The 14,236-nt window shown below is 26.9% G+C and overlaps 2 protein-coding genes across 2 annotated transcripts; both read left to right on the top strand.

Annotated features, from left to right (window-relative positions):
* Nucleotides 1-23: 23 nt before the first annotated feature.
* On the top strand, nucleotides 24-6,536 carry LOC145754802 (dnaJ homolog subfamily C member 16-like). The gene is made up of 14 exons (XM_082570930.1): nucleotides 24-327; nucleotides 690-813; nucleotides 1,033-1,206; nucleotides 1,581-1,765; nucleotides 2,187-2,322; nucleotides 2,586-2,713; nucleotides 3,063-3,199; nucleotides 3,407-3,608; nucleotides 3,790-3,978; nucleotides 4,339-4,487; nucleotides 4,739-4,900; nucleotides 5,135-5,284; nucleotides 5,425-5,525; nucleotides 5,723-6,536. Exons 1-14 carry the CDS (start codon nucleotides 100-102, stop codon nucleotides 6,151-6,153), a joined length of 2,496 nt encoding a protein of 831 aa, XP_082427056.1. The 5' UTR covers nucleotides 24-99; the 3' UTR covers nucleotides 6,154-6,536.
* A 561-nt stretch (nucleotides 6,537-7,097) lies between these two features.
* Nucleotides 7,098-10,024, top strand: LOC145753859 (alkaline ceramidase 2-like). Its single transcript, XM_082570377.1, has 6 exons — nucleotides 7,098-7,287; nucleotides 7,491-7,605; nucleotides 7,794-7,935; nucleotides 8,352-8,489; nucleotides 8,642-8,767; nucleotides 8,952-10,024. The coding sequence occupies exons 1-6, from the start codon at nucleotides 7,183-7,185 to the stop codon at nucleotides 9,133-9,135; spliced, it is 810 nt and encodes a 269-aa protein (XP_082426503.1). The 5' UTR covers nucleotides 7,098-7,182; the 3' UTR covers nucleotides 9,136-10,024.
* The last annotated feature ends 4,212 nt before the right edge of the window (nucleotides 10,025-14,236 follow it).

Here is a 14,236-nt window from a genome sequence, read left to right as displayed (position 1 = left end):
GACTCTGTGTATTTTTAGGTGCCAACATTTTAATGCATATTTTTAAAACTTGTGTTGTTTAATTACATTGGCTGATTGGTATTTTTAATTTATTTTGCAATGAAATTTCTCTGTTTTGCATCATGTATTTGTGCAACTTTCTATTTCAATCTTATTCTGACATGCACTGCCGAATTCGATCCATATGCAATTTTAAACATAAGAAAATCTGCTGATAAACAACAAATTAGAAAATCGTACAAAAATCTTGTGAAAGAATGGCACCCTGATAAAAATAAGTCCCCAAATGCTCAGGAAAAGTTCATACAAATTCAACAAGCATATGAGGTTAGTAAAAAACTTATTTTGATTTTAATAACTATATTTAAGTATTGGTTATTGCATATTCTGTTGCTTATAATATTTAAAGTAATACTAATAATGGTGTTATAACATTGTCAAAAAAATTTCAATTGGCACATAAATAATATTATTACTATAAATGGTGTCATAATATTGTCATAAAAATGTTAAAAAACAAAAAAATTCAGTTGCTGTTTGTGTTTCTTGTTTTTGATTATTTTATTTCCATATTTTTATTCGTTATTAGATTAAACTCACTTAAAACTGGGCCTTAATACAAGATTTCTTTAATTTAGATTTAAATAAATTAAAAAAGCAAAAATTAAAAATATTTATGTCTGTTATAGATTTTATCTGATGATGAAAAAAGAGAACAGTTTGACAGACAAGGATTTACAGATAATGATGCAAAGCAGTGGCAACAACCTAGACATCACACTTTTCATCCCTTTGGAGACATGTTTGATTTTGGTATAACAACATTACTTAATTTGTTTGTTAATTGTAAAATCCAAATTAACAATTCGTTAACCTCCGCATTTGGAATGGCTGAAAATTTTTGCGTAAAGTTTACTCATAAAATATATAGGCCTATACAATTATTAGCCTAGTTATTTTAATTTTTAAAGTTTAAAACTTCTGCATAAACACTCCACCTACCCACTAACTGAAATATATTTATCTTTACAGATTTTGAACATCAGTCAGCTCGTTCGATATCCACCTACAAATTTTTTAAACAAGTCTTACCAAATAGTCATGACACCCCTCAAGTTCTTTATGTGTATTCTACTTTTTGTTCACAGTGTATAGTTATTTTAAAATCTTCTTGGGAGCGTGCTGCTAGGGATTTGGAAAAGTTAGGTATGTGAAAAACAAAAATTAAAGAAAATGAATGCTAGTATTTAGTTATGTTATAAAATTACACCATTTAAGGTGTCTTATATTTTTATATAAATATCTTGTAACATTTTATTTTTGTTGTTTGTTTTTTTAATGACCCACGCTTTGTCTTTGTTGAATGTTTTACACAGAGTTCAATTTAAATATTATATATACTTGAATAGGCCTAATCAATTTTTTATGGCTGATTGAGTAAAATGGTATTTGTCTTTCTGAACATATTGATTTTAAGATAAATTTAACATTTTTATCTGGAAGATTAAAAAATTAATTTGCTAAATCTGGTAACCAAAATTAAGTTTATTATTGCACTGAAATTTTTTGTTGATTTTAAGGACTTGGAGTTGGTGAAATTGATGTCACATTTACAAAAAGAATTTCTTCCCATCTTCGTGTAAGCAGTATACCAACCACCGTTGTTGTGTATAGAGAAAGAGTTTCTTATTATAAGGGAGTTGTATCCTATGAGGGCTTAAAAACATTTACTGCTTCACAATTGCCTTACAGATATGTTACTATGGTAAATTTTTAATAAATTTTTTTTATTTTTTAGTTCTTTATCCATGATAGTTTAAATTAATCATTCTTAATGTGACTTGATTTTTAAAAATATTGATAAAAATAGAATAATTAATTTTGTTTTGAGTTTTAGTTAGGATGTGCTTGTCACTTGTCATTCTAGTTTAAATAATTAGTTATTACCTTTATTTAAATTAACCAGTTATAACAAAATGTTGGAAGTAAACAACATATTTTAAAGGCTGAAATTAATTTTAAACTTTGACTGTATTTAATAGATTTAAAATTTAACTACTTGAAAAGAAAATTGTCAAAATTAATTCTTAGTAGGCTATTAAACATTTTTTAAAAAAAGAATTTTTATTTTTTTGTTTACTCATTTTTATGTTAATACTTTTTGGTTGAATTTTTTTTTTTAACAGGTTACATCAAGCAACATGGCAAGGTTTTTAAGTGGAATAGAAAATGACGATAAACCTCGAGCTATTTTGTTTTCTAAACAAACGAACCCAACTTTACTCTATTTGTTGATGACTTTAAAGCACCATGATTATATTGGTACAAAAATAAGAATACTTTGTTGACATATTAGTTAAATATAATTTTTTAATTTTTAAAAATTTCATTACCAAAAATGTTATATATACTTAGTTTTTAAAGTATATACAATTTTTAAACAGTAAATTTTACTGGAATTAAATTTACTTAAACTGACTAATATTACTATTTTTTACGGTTGTGATATTAGTTGTTAACCTTTTCTTATAGCAAAATTGCTATTTTAATTAAAAATTTTTTATCTGGTATTTGTTTATTTTCAGAATTTGGTTTTGTGTCATGGAGTAATTCCAATACTCAGAAAATAGTTGACAACTTGCATGTTACTAGAAAGGGTCCAACACTAATGATATTTAAAGACAACTCTGATAAACCCACTGTTACATTACAAGTAACTATTTTCACATAGTCTTTTTTTTATTTATTTATAATTCAACTGGGATGGTTGTTTCTACTACTTAAACATAGAATACATTAATTACTTTGACCTAGAGTTGAGTTGCTTTTTTCAGTTTGCAATATTAAAGGTTATGATTGCTTAATAATAAACCTGCTGTTTTACTGCTGTCCCAGCAAAAGTTAGTACTGTTTATAGCGCCTTACTCATGAGCACTACAGCATGAAAGCAGTGGGGAGCGAACCCATGATTTTATGTTGTAAAAAAGTGTTCTGACCACATACTGTTTTTATTTTTTCCATTAATTATAAAAAAAAAATTTTAATTAAAATTGTTATTTGAGTCAACCCAAATGCCACATGGTGCAGTGAATGATTTGTTAACCTTGCATCGATTCATGACCGTTCCTCGAATCACTTCACAGAAAGTTTTTGATGAATTATGCAGCCCACCAGATACCCATTCCTCATTTCATGTTAGGTTGGAAAAATATCTTATATATAAAAAGCCATGATAGCTTAGTAAAAAACAAAATGATCTATATATATATTGTTTAAATATAGCTGTCTAAGTAGAAAAAAATTATTTTCGGACCTTATTTTTTTCTGCATTATTTATTAATTATCTTGAAATGCATTTTTTTTTCACAAACTTGATTAAATTCTTAATTTAAAGTCTTTTTTTTAGAATTTGTGCCATCTTAGTGACTGATTATTCCCACTCGAACTACCGCAAAATTGTTGAAAACATAAGATCTGTTGTTGGTTCTGTATTGGAAGCAGAAGACAACCTTTCTGAATGGCTTCAATTTTCACATGTCGTAGCCTCAAAACAGACTGCCTTTGTTAAGTCTTTAAGTGGTTCAGAAACAATGAAAACATCACCAGAAGTAAGTTGTTGGCACTTGAGCAGAAAAGTTGTTGTTTTTTTATAACATTAAAAAATTTGTGCACTTAACTATCATACCTTTAATTTATTAGTTATAATATATTCATACTTTTTAGTGCTAAATTACTAATTTAAACCCTGTTAAAGTATTTTTGGGGTTATGTTACAAATTTTTTTTATAGTTATACTTGGTGTGGAGGAGATCAGATAAACGAGGTATGGTAACCACCTATCCTGCTGCATTTTTGGAATCAAATAATCAACTTGAATATGGATTTCAAAAGTTTCTGGCATTGGCCTTAAAAACATATCAGCATCATCAATTTGAAAGAAATGTTAAATTTCTTCCAGTGGTTAATGAACTTGCACCAGTAAGTATTTAGAAAATATTTAAATGTTTGTACTAAATTTTAATAAGCAATTAGAATATATACAAAACTTAGAAAAAATTTGATTTTTTTGTCTACCCAACTTTTGTATAATATATTTTTTTTTTTGAAAAAAATCTTTTTATTTGTATATTTTTTTAACATATGAGTCAAAAATGTTGTATATAAATTTAAGTTTATTTTAGAACATAATAGACAAATGCTGCTATGTGTAAACAAATAAAACCAGACCAATATTTTAATTAAATGGTCTGCTTACTTGAGTCATACTTATTTTAAGAAAGAATAGTAATTAGTGTTACTCATTTTGTCCAGTATTTATTCATTCATTTATTGTTCTAGAGTCTTGTATCTCGTATGTTCTACATGGCTTTTGAGTATTCTTACAACACTTATTACTGGCTGACGATGAGAAATGAAATAGAACTTGGAATTTTGCTGCTGATTTTTTTCTTTCCATTGTACCTGATCTTGGGTAAAAAATCAAATGGGTAAGTGGTTAAGTTATAAATTTTTAGATTAGGAAAAGATGTAGAAAATTTAAAATTGTTTTTCTTTTTGCAATAGGGTCTATTTTAATATTAGTGTTTAGTAAATAGTTTAGTATTCAAGGTCTCTTATAATCTAGTTTTTTGCCATAAACAAAAACAAGACAGGGTTAATTCTAAAGTGTTTATTTTTGTAGTGTAAATGAACATGTTTTATTTTTTTTATATTTTTTAAATTATATTTTAACATTTAGTCGCTCTTATTCAAAAAACCAAAGTGATACTCAAACAAGACAAGGGGAAAATAATAGTGAATATACAAGTAGTGAAAGCGAAAAATCTGCTAATGAAGAAGAACAAGTAAATCAAAATAAAAAAAGTGAACCCGTTTCTATTACAAGAAAACCAAAAACAAAGTAAGTAAATATTACATTAAAACAAATTTGTAAATAAAAGTTAATGTTCATTTTTGTAAAAGTACATGCAAACAAATCTGCATTTAAAAATAAAGTACTATATTTAAAAAATTTTTAAATTGTATTAAAATATACATTTCTGCATTGTAACTGGAATAACAACAGTTATATTTCTTTAGAATAACTTTTTTTGATCACTAAACTCATAAAATTATTTTATTTCTAATTTAATAGAAGTGTAACTGAGCTCACTCACTTAACATACAGTGGCCAAATTTTAAACCAACAAAGAGGTCACATGATTATTTTATTTTTGAAAAAATGGGATTTGGATAATGATCATATCTGGAATGGATTTCTCGATGTGACTAAATTTCACCTCAAGTAACTGATATTTCGATTTTTTTATGTATTAAATGCATATTCCTTTATATAATGGAGAATAGGTCAAAAGTTGGACTTTTTTAATAATTTTGTTTTGTGACTATGCTCAAATGCATTTTTTAAAATTAATTTTATTGCAGAAATCCCAGTTTACAAGTGTCATTTATAAACCTTGAAGTTTATATGTCGTGGTATCTTGAATTAAGAAGGACTTCATCTCCTCAACCTCCCACTATTCAAGGTAGAGTTTCTTTTAGTTTAAATATTAATCTATGTCAATAAAATTTGATTGTAGTAATAACACAACAGTGTAAATTTTAAAATTAATGTAAAAGTTTTTTTCATATTTTTTGTTTTGTGTTGTCTTTTATTTGGCTTACAAAAAGTTTAAAATGTTATTTTTTTGAATGTTAATCAATATTTTTTAAATTTTGAAAGACTCTAGAAATACTGAAGACATGTCATTACTTCATAGCACCAGCGATTCAAAATTTGAGTTAAAACCAAAGATTACCGGAAGCCGCTCTCATGGTACAGTTTTAGCCATTAATGGCTCCAAACATTGGTACTGTATATTTGTACCAAGAGAGGCAAGGACATCTACTAAGCCTGTAGTAGCATCTAATCTCACAAACTACAACAATTTTATGCAAAATGATGAACATGCACACATGATTAATTCTAGTGATTTTGCAAGCTTTAATAATGGCGAAACTGTTTATGATGACCCTCTGCCTGATGGTTATCCAAATGATTATTCTGAATCACTGTCGCGTTGGTTAGATCGTGTATTGGAAGGCCAAATGCCAAGGCTGTATGTACACCAATGGCCAGGACTCTATGTCCGATCTGATGATGAAAATGAATAAAATAACATTTTATCTCAATTAAAATTTGAGTTAATCATTTATTAGCTTGAAACTTATAAATTACTTTTTTTAAATTGGATATCTTTAAATTTATATGTTTTTTATTTATGAATAACAAAACTGGCAAATTGATTCTTTTATGTTTTTTATTTTGTATTTATTAAAGGCATTCCCCTTACTGCCAAATTTTACGTTTGTCTACCTTATATTTTTGTGGAACTTTGGTAGTAATTTATTCCAAATAGCAAAAACATATGTAGAGTATGTTTTTTTTAGTCTTAAATGTGATAAATTAATTAATGTTTATGTCGAATAGTGTTCGTGGTATTTGAAAACACTTTAAAATAGTAATTTATTTGTGTTATGCATGTTGTTAGCTGTTACTTGGGGTGCAATAAAATTGCTTTATAGACAAGATTGTATTATTGGAATTATGAATATTAAAATAACAGGTTATTTTATGCAATTACAAAAGATAAACATCATAAAAAGGCTATACACTTCAGCATATTTACTATTCTTATGTTGGAAAAATAACTTGCAGATGAAAAAAAACATAATTAAAGTAAAAGGTTATAGAAATACGAACAATAATTTTAATATTTGTTCAAACTAAAATTTTCACCTTAATATTTTTACAAATTCTAAGTTTTAACTAACTAGAAAATAATACCGGTTACCAGCAAACTTTGTTGAGAATGTAAACATTACGTCACTAACGCAATGTGGAGAAATTCAAAACAAAGACACTAATATCCGAAAATTGCGCTGAAGTTTATCAGCTGTTACATGAAATAAGTAGAGCAATTATTATTGAACAGTGAAATTGTTAAGAGATTGACCTATTTAGACTCAGCTAATTATATTTTTACTGTTTTATTAAACAGAAAAAGGCTTTTAAATTTAAAATACTTATTTCATTATTTTTATTACGAGACAGAATTTACATGCCTAGGCCAATTTAAGCTGGCTTACGTTCATTGTTACGTGATGTTATTTGTTTTGTAACTTCAAGTAAATTGCCTTGATATGAGTACGTCAATGTGGAACGATTTTATGCCCCTTTCCTCAGAGGTGGATTGGTGTGAAAATAATTATGAAATTTTACCAGTCATTGCTGAGTTCTGGAACACAGTAAGTTATTGTTTAAAAAGCATTTTTTATGAATTTAATTGTAACAAAATATTTTTAATAGATTTAGTTTCAGTGATTTTGCAAAATAAATTATGTATTTACATACATACATAAAAATTGTATTTATTTCATAGTTAAATATGCAAATTAAGTATTATATTTCAATGAGATAATTAGGTATTTTATGTTTTTTAATTTTACAGATTAGTAATTCAATCTTTTTTATTATTCCTCCAATCCTAATTTATTTGTTTAAACCTTATGCCCGACAAGTTTGTAAATCTGTTCACCTTGTGTGGGTTTTACTTATTTTAGTTGGTAAGTTTAATTTTCACAACTTAATTTTTTTATAAATTTGAAATAAAATTAAATATTTAAAAAAAAAAAAAAATTTATGTGTACATATATATATGTTTAATAACCCTGGCTTAGGGATTAATTAAAAATTTTATAATTGCTAATTTATTTGTGACTTATAATGAAAAATTAACACGACATATTTTTAGGTGCTGGGTCTGTGTATTTTCATTCAACTTTAAGTTTAGTTGGTCAGTTGATAGATGAGTTGGCTATTTTATGGGTTTGTTTGGCAGCAATGGGGACTTGGTTACCCAACAAATATCTACCACTTGTATTTCAGCAAGACAGGTAAATAATAAAAATTTACATAAATAAACTTTTAAGTATAAAAGTAACATAGTTTAGTATCTGCGTATATTACAAAAACCATTTGAATATATGAATATTTTTTTTGCAACCAAAGTTACAAAAAACGACAAGATTTTAAAAATTTAGGTTGATATTTTTAGTGGTAGAATAAGTGGAAATAAGTAATAAAAAATGCCTAAATGTTTGTAAATTGGAATTTTAAGCATATGGTTCTCATTACTTTTTAAAGTATACCAGTTTTCTAATACCACAGCTTATAATTGTTTAAATGTTAACTTAAATTAAAATTTGTATACCGTAAACTATTTTGGAATATATTTTGTTTGATGCTTACACACATCACAAACAAAATTGAAAATAGCAATAACATATATTTTATAATTAATTAATTTTAGAAGGAGGTATCATGCTTTCATGAGCGTTGTTGCAATTCTTTGCTCAGTTCTTGCTTGTATTAAACCAGAATTAAATCATGGGTTACTGTTTTTGTTTGGAATACCAGCAGTTGGTCTGTTAGTTATAGAAATAAGAAGGTAGGTACACTAAACATAAATTTTTGTACGCATTTTATGAATTTTCTACAATTTTACAAAAAAATGCATAACAATTTGGTAACAACAATATTTTTGCCAATTTTATATAAAATTATTAGTAATTTTTAAAATCAAATTATTTTTATTTAAAGTTGTGAGTGCCCCACCGTAGTAAGGGTGGGGACCATGTCAGCAATATGGTGGTCAATGGCAGTTGTTTGTTGGGTTGCTGATCGATTTCTCTGTCATCTTCTTAAGTTTCCACTTCACAGTGCATGGTGAAACTTTTAAAGTTTTTAGATTTTTAAATTTATGTTTTTTTAATATCATATTTATATCAAAGATTTTTAAAATTTTATTTGAAATAGTAAATTGTATTTTTAAATATTTTTGTTTCTATTCACATATATATACAGTTTCTTCAGTTTAAGCTTATTATTTTATAATTTGTTATTTTAACAGGCATGTATTGGTATGTGTAGCTTCATATATGGCTTGTGTCTGTTATGCTTATTTCTATGCAGCATATGAGGTACCCGAACAATGTCCCCAGCTAAGGTTTTGGCCCCATGATCGCCACACATGGTTTGGTATTCCTTATGTTTCACTTATGGTAGCGTCTGTAAAATCACACAAAAATTTGTAAATGTTATTTTATTGTTTTTATTGGCACTTGAAATATTTTTAATACACTTATTGCTTTTACAATAACCTTTTAGTTTTTTTTTCATTAGAATATTGTTTTTTATTTATAAATTATCTTTTTAGTTCAATGTTTTTGTTCAAAACCTCAGTCAGTTTAATCATATTATGAATAATAACACAATTTTGTAATTATTAATTTATAACATTATTTACACACCACACTTTATTATACTTTAAATCAAATATTTTTAATTTTTTACCTAAAAGTTGCACCACTAAATTTAAAGTGTTATGTATTTGTATTTAATGTTGTCAAATTTTAAACCCTTTTTTTTTATGATTTAAAACTATTATCTGACACTACCATATTATTATAAATTTGTATGCTAATTAATATTCTTATGCAATTGGTATAAATTTATATTTTATATTGCGCAGAAGTTACGATATAGTTAATTAGTAATTGTTAATCATAATATATATTTTGACAATTTCCTTTCCAATTTTTTTACAAAATTTACTTAATAATTTTTTTAAATAGTTCTGTTAACGTTGATGATCTTTGTGTTAGAACGTGAGTTCTTCCCGTGTTTAGTAATTGTTGTAATCGATTTAAGTTAAAACCTATATATGAAGTTTAAATTTGCACATACGAAGTATTACACTTGTTGACGGTTTCATGCAAATTTCATGTCAACGCTTGCTTAAAATTTAGTTCTGCAAATGCGTAAATTAATTTTATTTAAGCATCTTTCATTAAATTTGTAATATTTCTAAATATTTTTTCCGTTAACTAAGGCTTTGTAAATTGTTAATTAAAACTCTACTTTTTTTAAATACATTTTTTGTTAATGTTCATAAAAAACTAAAACATAATATAAGTTTTTGTCTTATTGAACAAAAGTCATACATCGTATAAACGTTGTCGTAATACGAAATGTATTAAATTGTGCAAAAACAAAATTTAGTGATTTGATTATATTCGCAATGGTCTCTAACATTGAAGACAATTATTTCCAAAAAATGGTAAAAATAATAATTGTTGAAGCATCTTTTTATTTCGTAATAATATCGGTTTATTGACATAAATTTTGCCCTTCATAGGCTATTTAGGATATTGTATACAAAAAACGCCACATAAAATTTTATAGGGGATTTTAAAGTCAACTGTTTCAAAGCAAACTAGCCGAAAGGTGTACCCCGTGATTACGATAAGAGAGAATTGTTTTGTTAACCCGTTAATTGGACCTGTGCGGTTTTAAAGAAACCTTTAAATTTTAATAAACTAACACCTATTAACTAGTTATTAGTTATATTTAAATTTTAATAATTAAAATTGATTTTTAATCAACACACCAGCATTTAAATATATTTAACAAACAAAATTTAATTTTTTAACCCAGTTTTAAGTTGTCAATAAAAGGATATACATCAAACTAAATTTAGGATAAAATTTAAAAACCTAATAACGATTTTCAAATTATAATAAATAAACAAGCAATTGGTAATAACTAAATTTTGAAAATAGGGGGGTTGGAACACAATGTTATTTTAAACAACATACCAAAATTTTAGAACTTTATATACACAAGATCAAAAGTTATCCTTTTTAATATTAGGATATTAGGAATATTAGAATATTAGGAAAATTGAATAATTTGTTTTTGTTTTCCTATATAATCCAACGTATATTAAATAACGAAAGTGTTTGCCTACTGAAAGTTTAAACTAAATAATTTAGTTTTACAATCTGTAAAGAGCGACCTTTTCATCATAAATATAATGTGAGAATATACCCGAGCGAACGATTAGTATTTCTATTTTTTTAACTTAAAAATATTATTTAAGGCCTTAAAACTTCCTTAAAAAATAATGCAATACCCAGTTTACACCTATTTTATTTTATTTTTGTTTAATAGTTAAACAAAAACGATAAAATTTGTTAATATACAACGTTTGAAATTGCCAAAATATTTGGCAACTCTATGGTGGTCTTGGCCCCACATTTCGATCAAAGTTCTCAACTTTTTTCCAAATTTCGGAATTCTGACAGCAAAAACGGCGTTATGATATTTTGTATTTGGCAGCCCGTGGGGCTAATTTTGGTTTAGCCCTCACATGTTTACGCTACGTTTTTTGAAAATTTTTGCGTATTTCGTGGCCAAAATAGGCACTATTTTTTAATATTTTAAATAATTTTAGCGAAAAACACCACCATCTTTCAGGCAGAGAGTAGCAGAGAATTTTGCTTGGGCGGATAATTATAAAAAATAGTGATTCCAAATATTTTTTGATCGTACAATACAAAAAAGAACGGGGTAAAATAGCCCCTTCAAAAGGATCAAAATAAAATCAAAACCTAATGTATAATAAGTTAACAAGGTACTTAACACTTTAAAATTAAAATAAAATTAACCAAAACATTAAAAAATTGTTAAAAACAGGAGTAAACTTTTGTACTGAACTGAAATACGTGTTATTACTGACGTCACAAATCGGAGGTTTTGACAACTTACCTATCATGTCGCTTCAATTCTTTTTTATATTTGGTGGAGGACAACGTACCTAACCATGACATACTTTCAAAAAAGTGAACAAAATATTAGAAAGTGGTCAAATACAGGTGTAAACTTCGTATTTTCGTAATATACGCTATATAAGTGACTTCACGAATCGGGGGTTTTGACAACTTACCTATCATGTCGCTCCAATTTATTTTTGATATTTTGTAAAAAACAACACACTTAATTACGACATAGCTTCAAAAAAAGTGAACAAAATATTGGAAAGTAGTCAAATATAGGTGTAAACTTTGTATTTTCGTAATATACGCTATATAAGTGACGTCACAAATCGGGGGTTTTGACAACTTACCTAGCATGTCGCTCCAATTTATTTTTGTTATTTTGTAAAGAACAACGCACTTAACCACGACATATCTTCAAAAAAGTGAACAAAATATTAAAAAGTGGTCAAATGCAGGTGTAAACTTTGTATTTTCGTAATATATGTTATAGAAGTGACGTCACAAATCGGGGGTTTTGACAACTTACCTATCATGTCGCTCCAATTTAATTTTTATATTTGGTGGAGGACAACGTACCCAACCATGACATACTTACAAATATGTAAACAAAATATTAGAAAGTGGTCAAATACAGATGTAAACTTTGTATTTTCGTAATATACGCTATATAAGTGACGTCACAAATGGGGGGTTTTGACAAATTACCTATCATGTCGCTCCAAGACAAACTGTGATAAATATTTTGTGCTTCCTTTAATCTATCTCCTGATGCACCACTTTTTAAAACACAATCTGAACCAGCAAGATCAATTAAATTTAACTTTCCTGTAAAAAATAAACACAAATATATTGGGTAAATTACATAAACAATACAAAAGTAACAAAATATATAACAAAATTTAAAATAACTGAAATATTTAAAGTTTTTAAACTTTTAAATAATCACCTAGGGTTTCGGAGCCAGTTGTTTTATTTTTTTCATTCACAGTTACAGTAAGTACGGCATGTGATTTTGAACTATGTTCAATTATACTGGTAGAAGCAGTCTCTCTTCTATTATGACCAGTTCAAAATACCTTAAACACAATTTGTTAAGTTTTTTTTGTCATATTATATTGATTTTAGAAATCAAAGGGAGTTTCGAAGAATATAGTTAGGGTAATGGGGTTAATAAAAATTTTCGATAACAATCTTAATCTTTTAAAATTAATATTGAAAACCAAATTGTATTCCGATATGGTATTTGTTTTTCATACATCTATTTGTCAAACCGCCAGAATCGATATATTATATAAATCTAGCAGGTTATGTTCAGTAAAAAGTCACTTTTCATGTGTAATATTTCAATGAAAACCCTAATCTGGTAATTTGAGCTTACTCCTTTTGTAATCAAATACTTGCATAAGATTCCTAAGCGTCTCCATAAATTATAGACCTTAAAAAACTATGGTTAAATAAAAAAATCTCTTAGTGTTTCCACTAAAAATGTTTAAAAATACCTATTGTTTTTTATTAAATTTAATTTCAAATTGCAAAACCTAAACCATTAACAACAATAACAAATAACCAAACTTTTGATGTTTTTTTTACAAGTTGCTGAAGATTGAGACCATTCCTCACACTCATTATAAACACCACCTGCAGGTTTACTTGTAGTAGTTTTAAATACTAATTTAATTGCTAATGTTGTAAAAATAGTATTGAACGAAAAGGACAACAAATCAATTAAAATAGTTTAGTTTTGTTAGTTTTTAATAAATATATTGTTTTAAATGGAAATTAATGTTTACTGAGCCGTACACGCTTTTTTTTGGTTATCCTCGATATTACTTAAGTAATAAAAGCATAAAGTTAAAAGTTAAACTTGTGAAAAAGACTAATTGTTATTAAATAATATATATTAAATAACAAACTACATTAAAAATGCACTACTTATCATTTTAAGGCATTGTACATCACAAATTTTGCAACTAGCTCTCGAAATCGAACTAGAGGGTTTCAGCTCGATTAGGGTTAGAGCAAACCAGGGTTAGCGATTCCAACAAAAATTAAATCGAGTACGCAAAAAATTTCTAATTTTTTTTTATGTCTTATTCAAGGGTGCTACCATGAGAGCAGTGGGAATTGAACCCACAGCCTCATCATGTATAGCAAGTGTTCTTACGACTACACCACGCTGCCGGTCTAATTAATATAACTTGCAACTTCTGTAAAAATCTACAAAACTTGGTGGCTTCTTCCCATGAAATTGAGTTAACTGCACCACTTGGTAAAGCATAGCATAACCCACTGTAAAAATATTTAATTTCATATAAATCCGACAGTGTGTTGTAATGGTAAAAACATTAGGCTTTACTACATGAAATCCTTCTGACCTTTCTGCTTCTATGCTGTATCACCCTTAATATTAAACTGTCACAGTTAACTTAAGACTGGGTTTTGGAGCAAAATATTTTCTCTATGTTTGGGCTGTAACACCAACCTTAATAAAAGACCAAATCAATAAAAAAATGAATTACTTTATTTTTTGCTCCCAGCTAATGAAGTTGTAAAAAATTTTAAATCAAATAAAAAA

Source organism: Corella eumyota, chromosome 1 (assembly GCF_963082875.1).
Source record: "Corella eumyota chromosome 1, kaCorEumy4.1, whole genome shotgun sequence".
Taxonomy (NCBI): domain Eukaryota; kingdom Metazoa; phylum Chordata; class Ascidiacea; order Phlebobranchia; family Corellidae; genus Corella; species Corella eumyota.
Note: the sequence above shows the minus strand (reverse complement) of the source record. Positions and strands in the feature narration are given on the sequence as shown.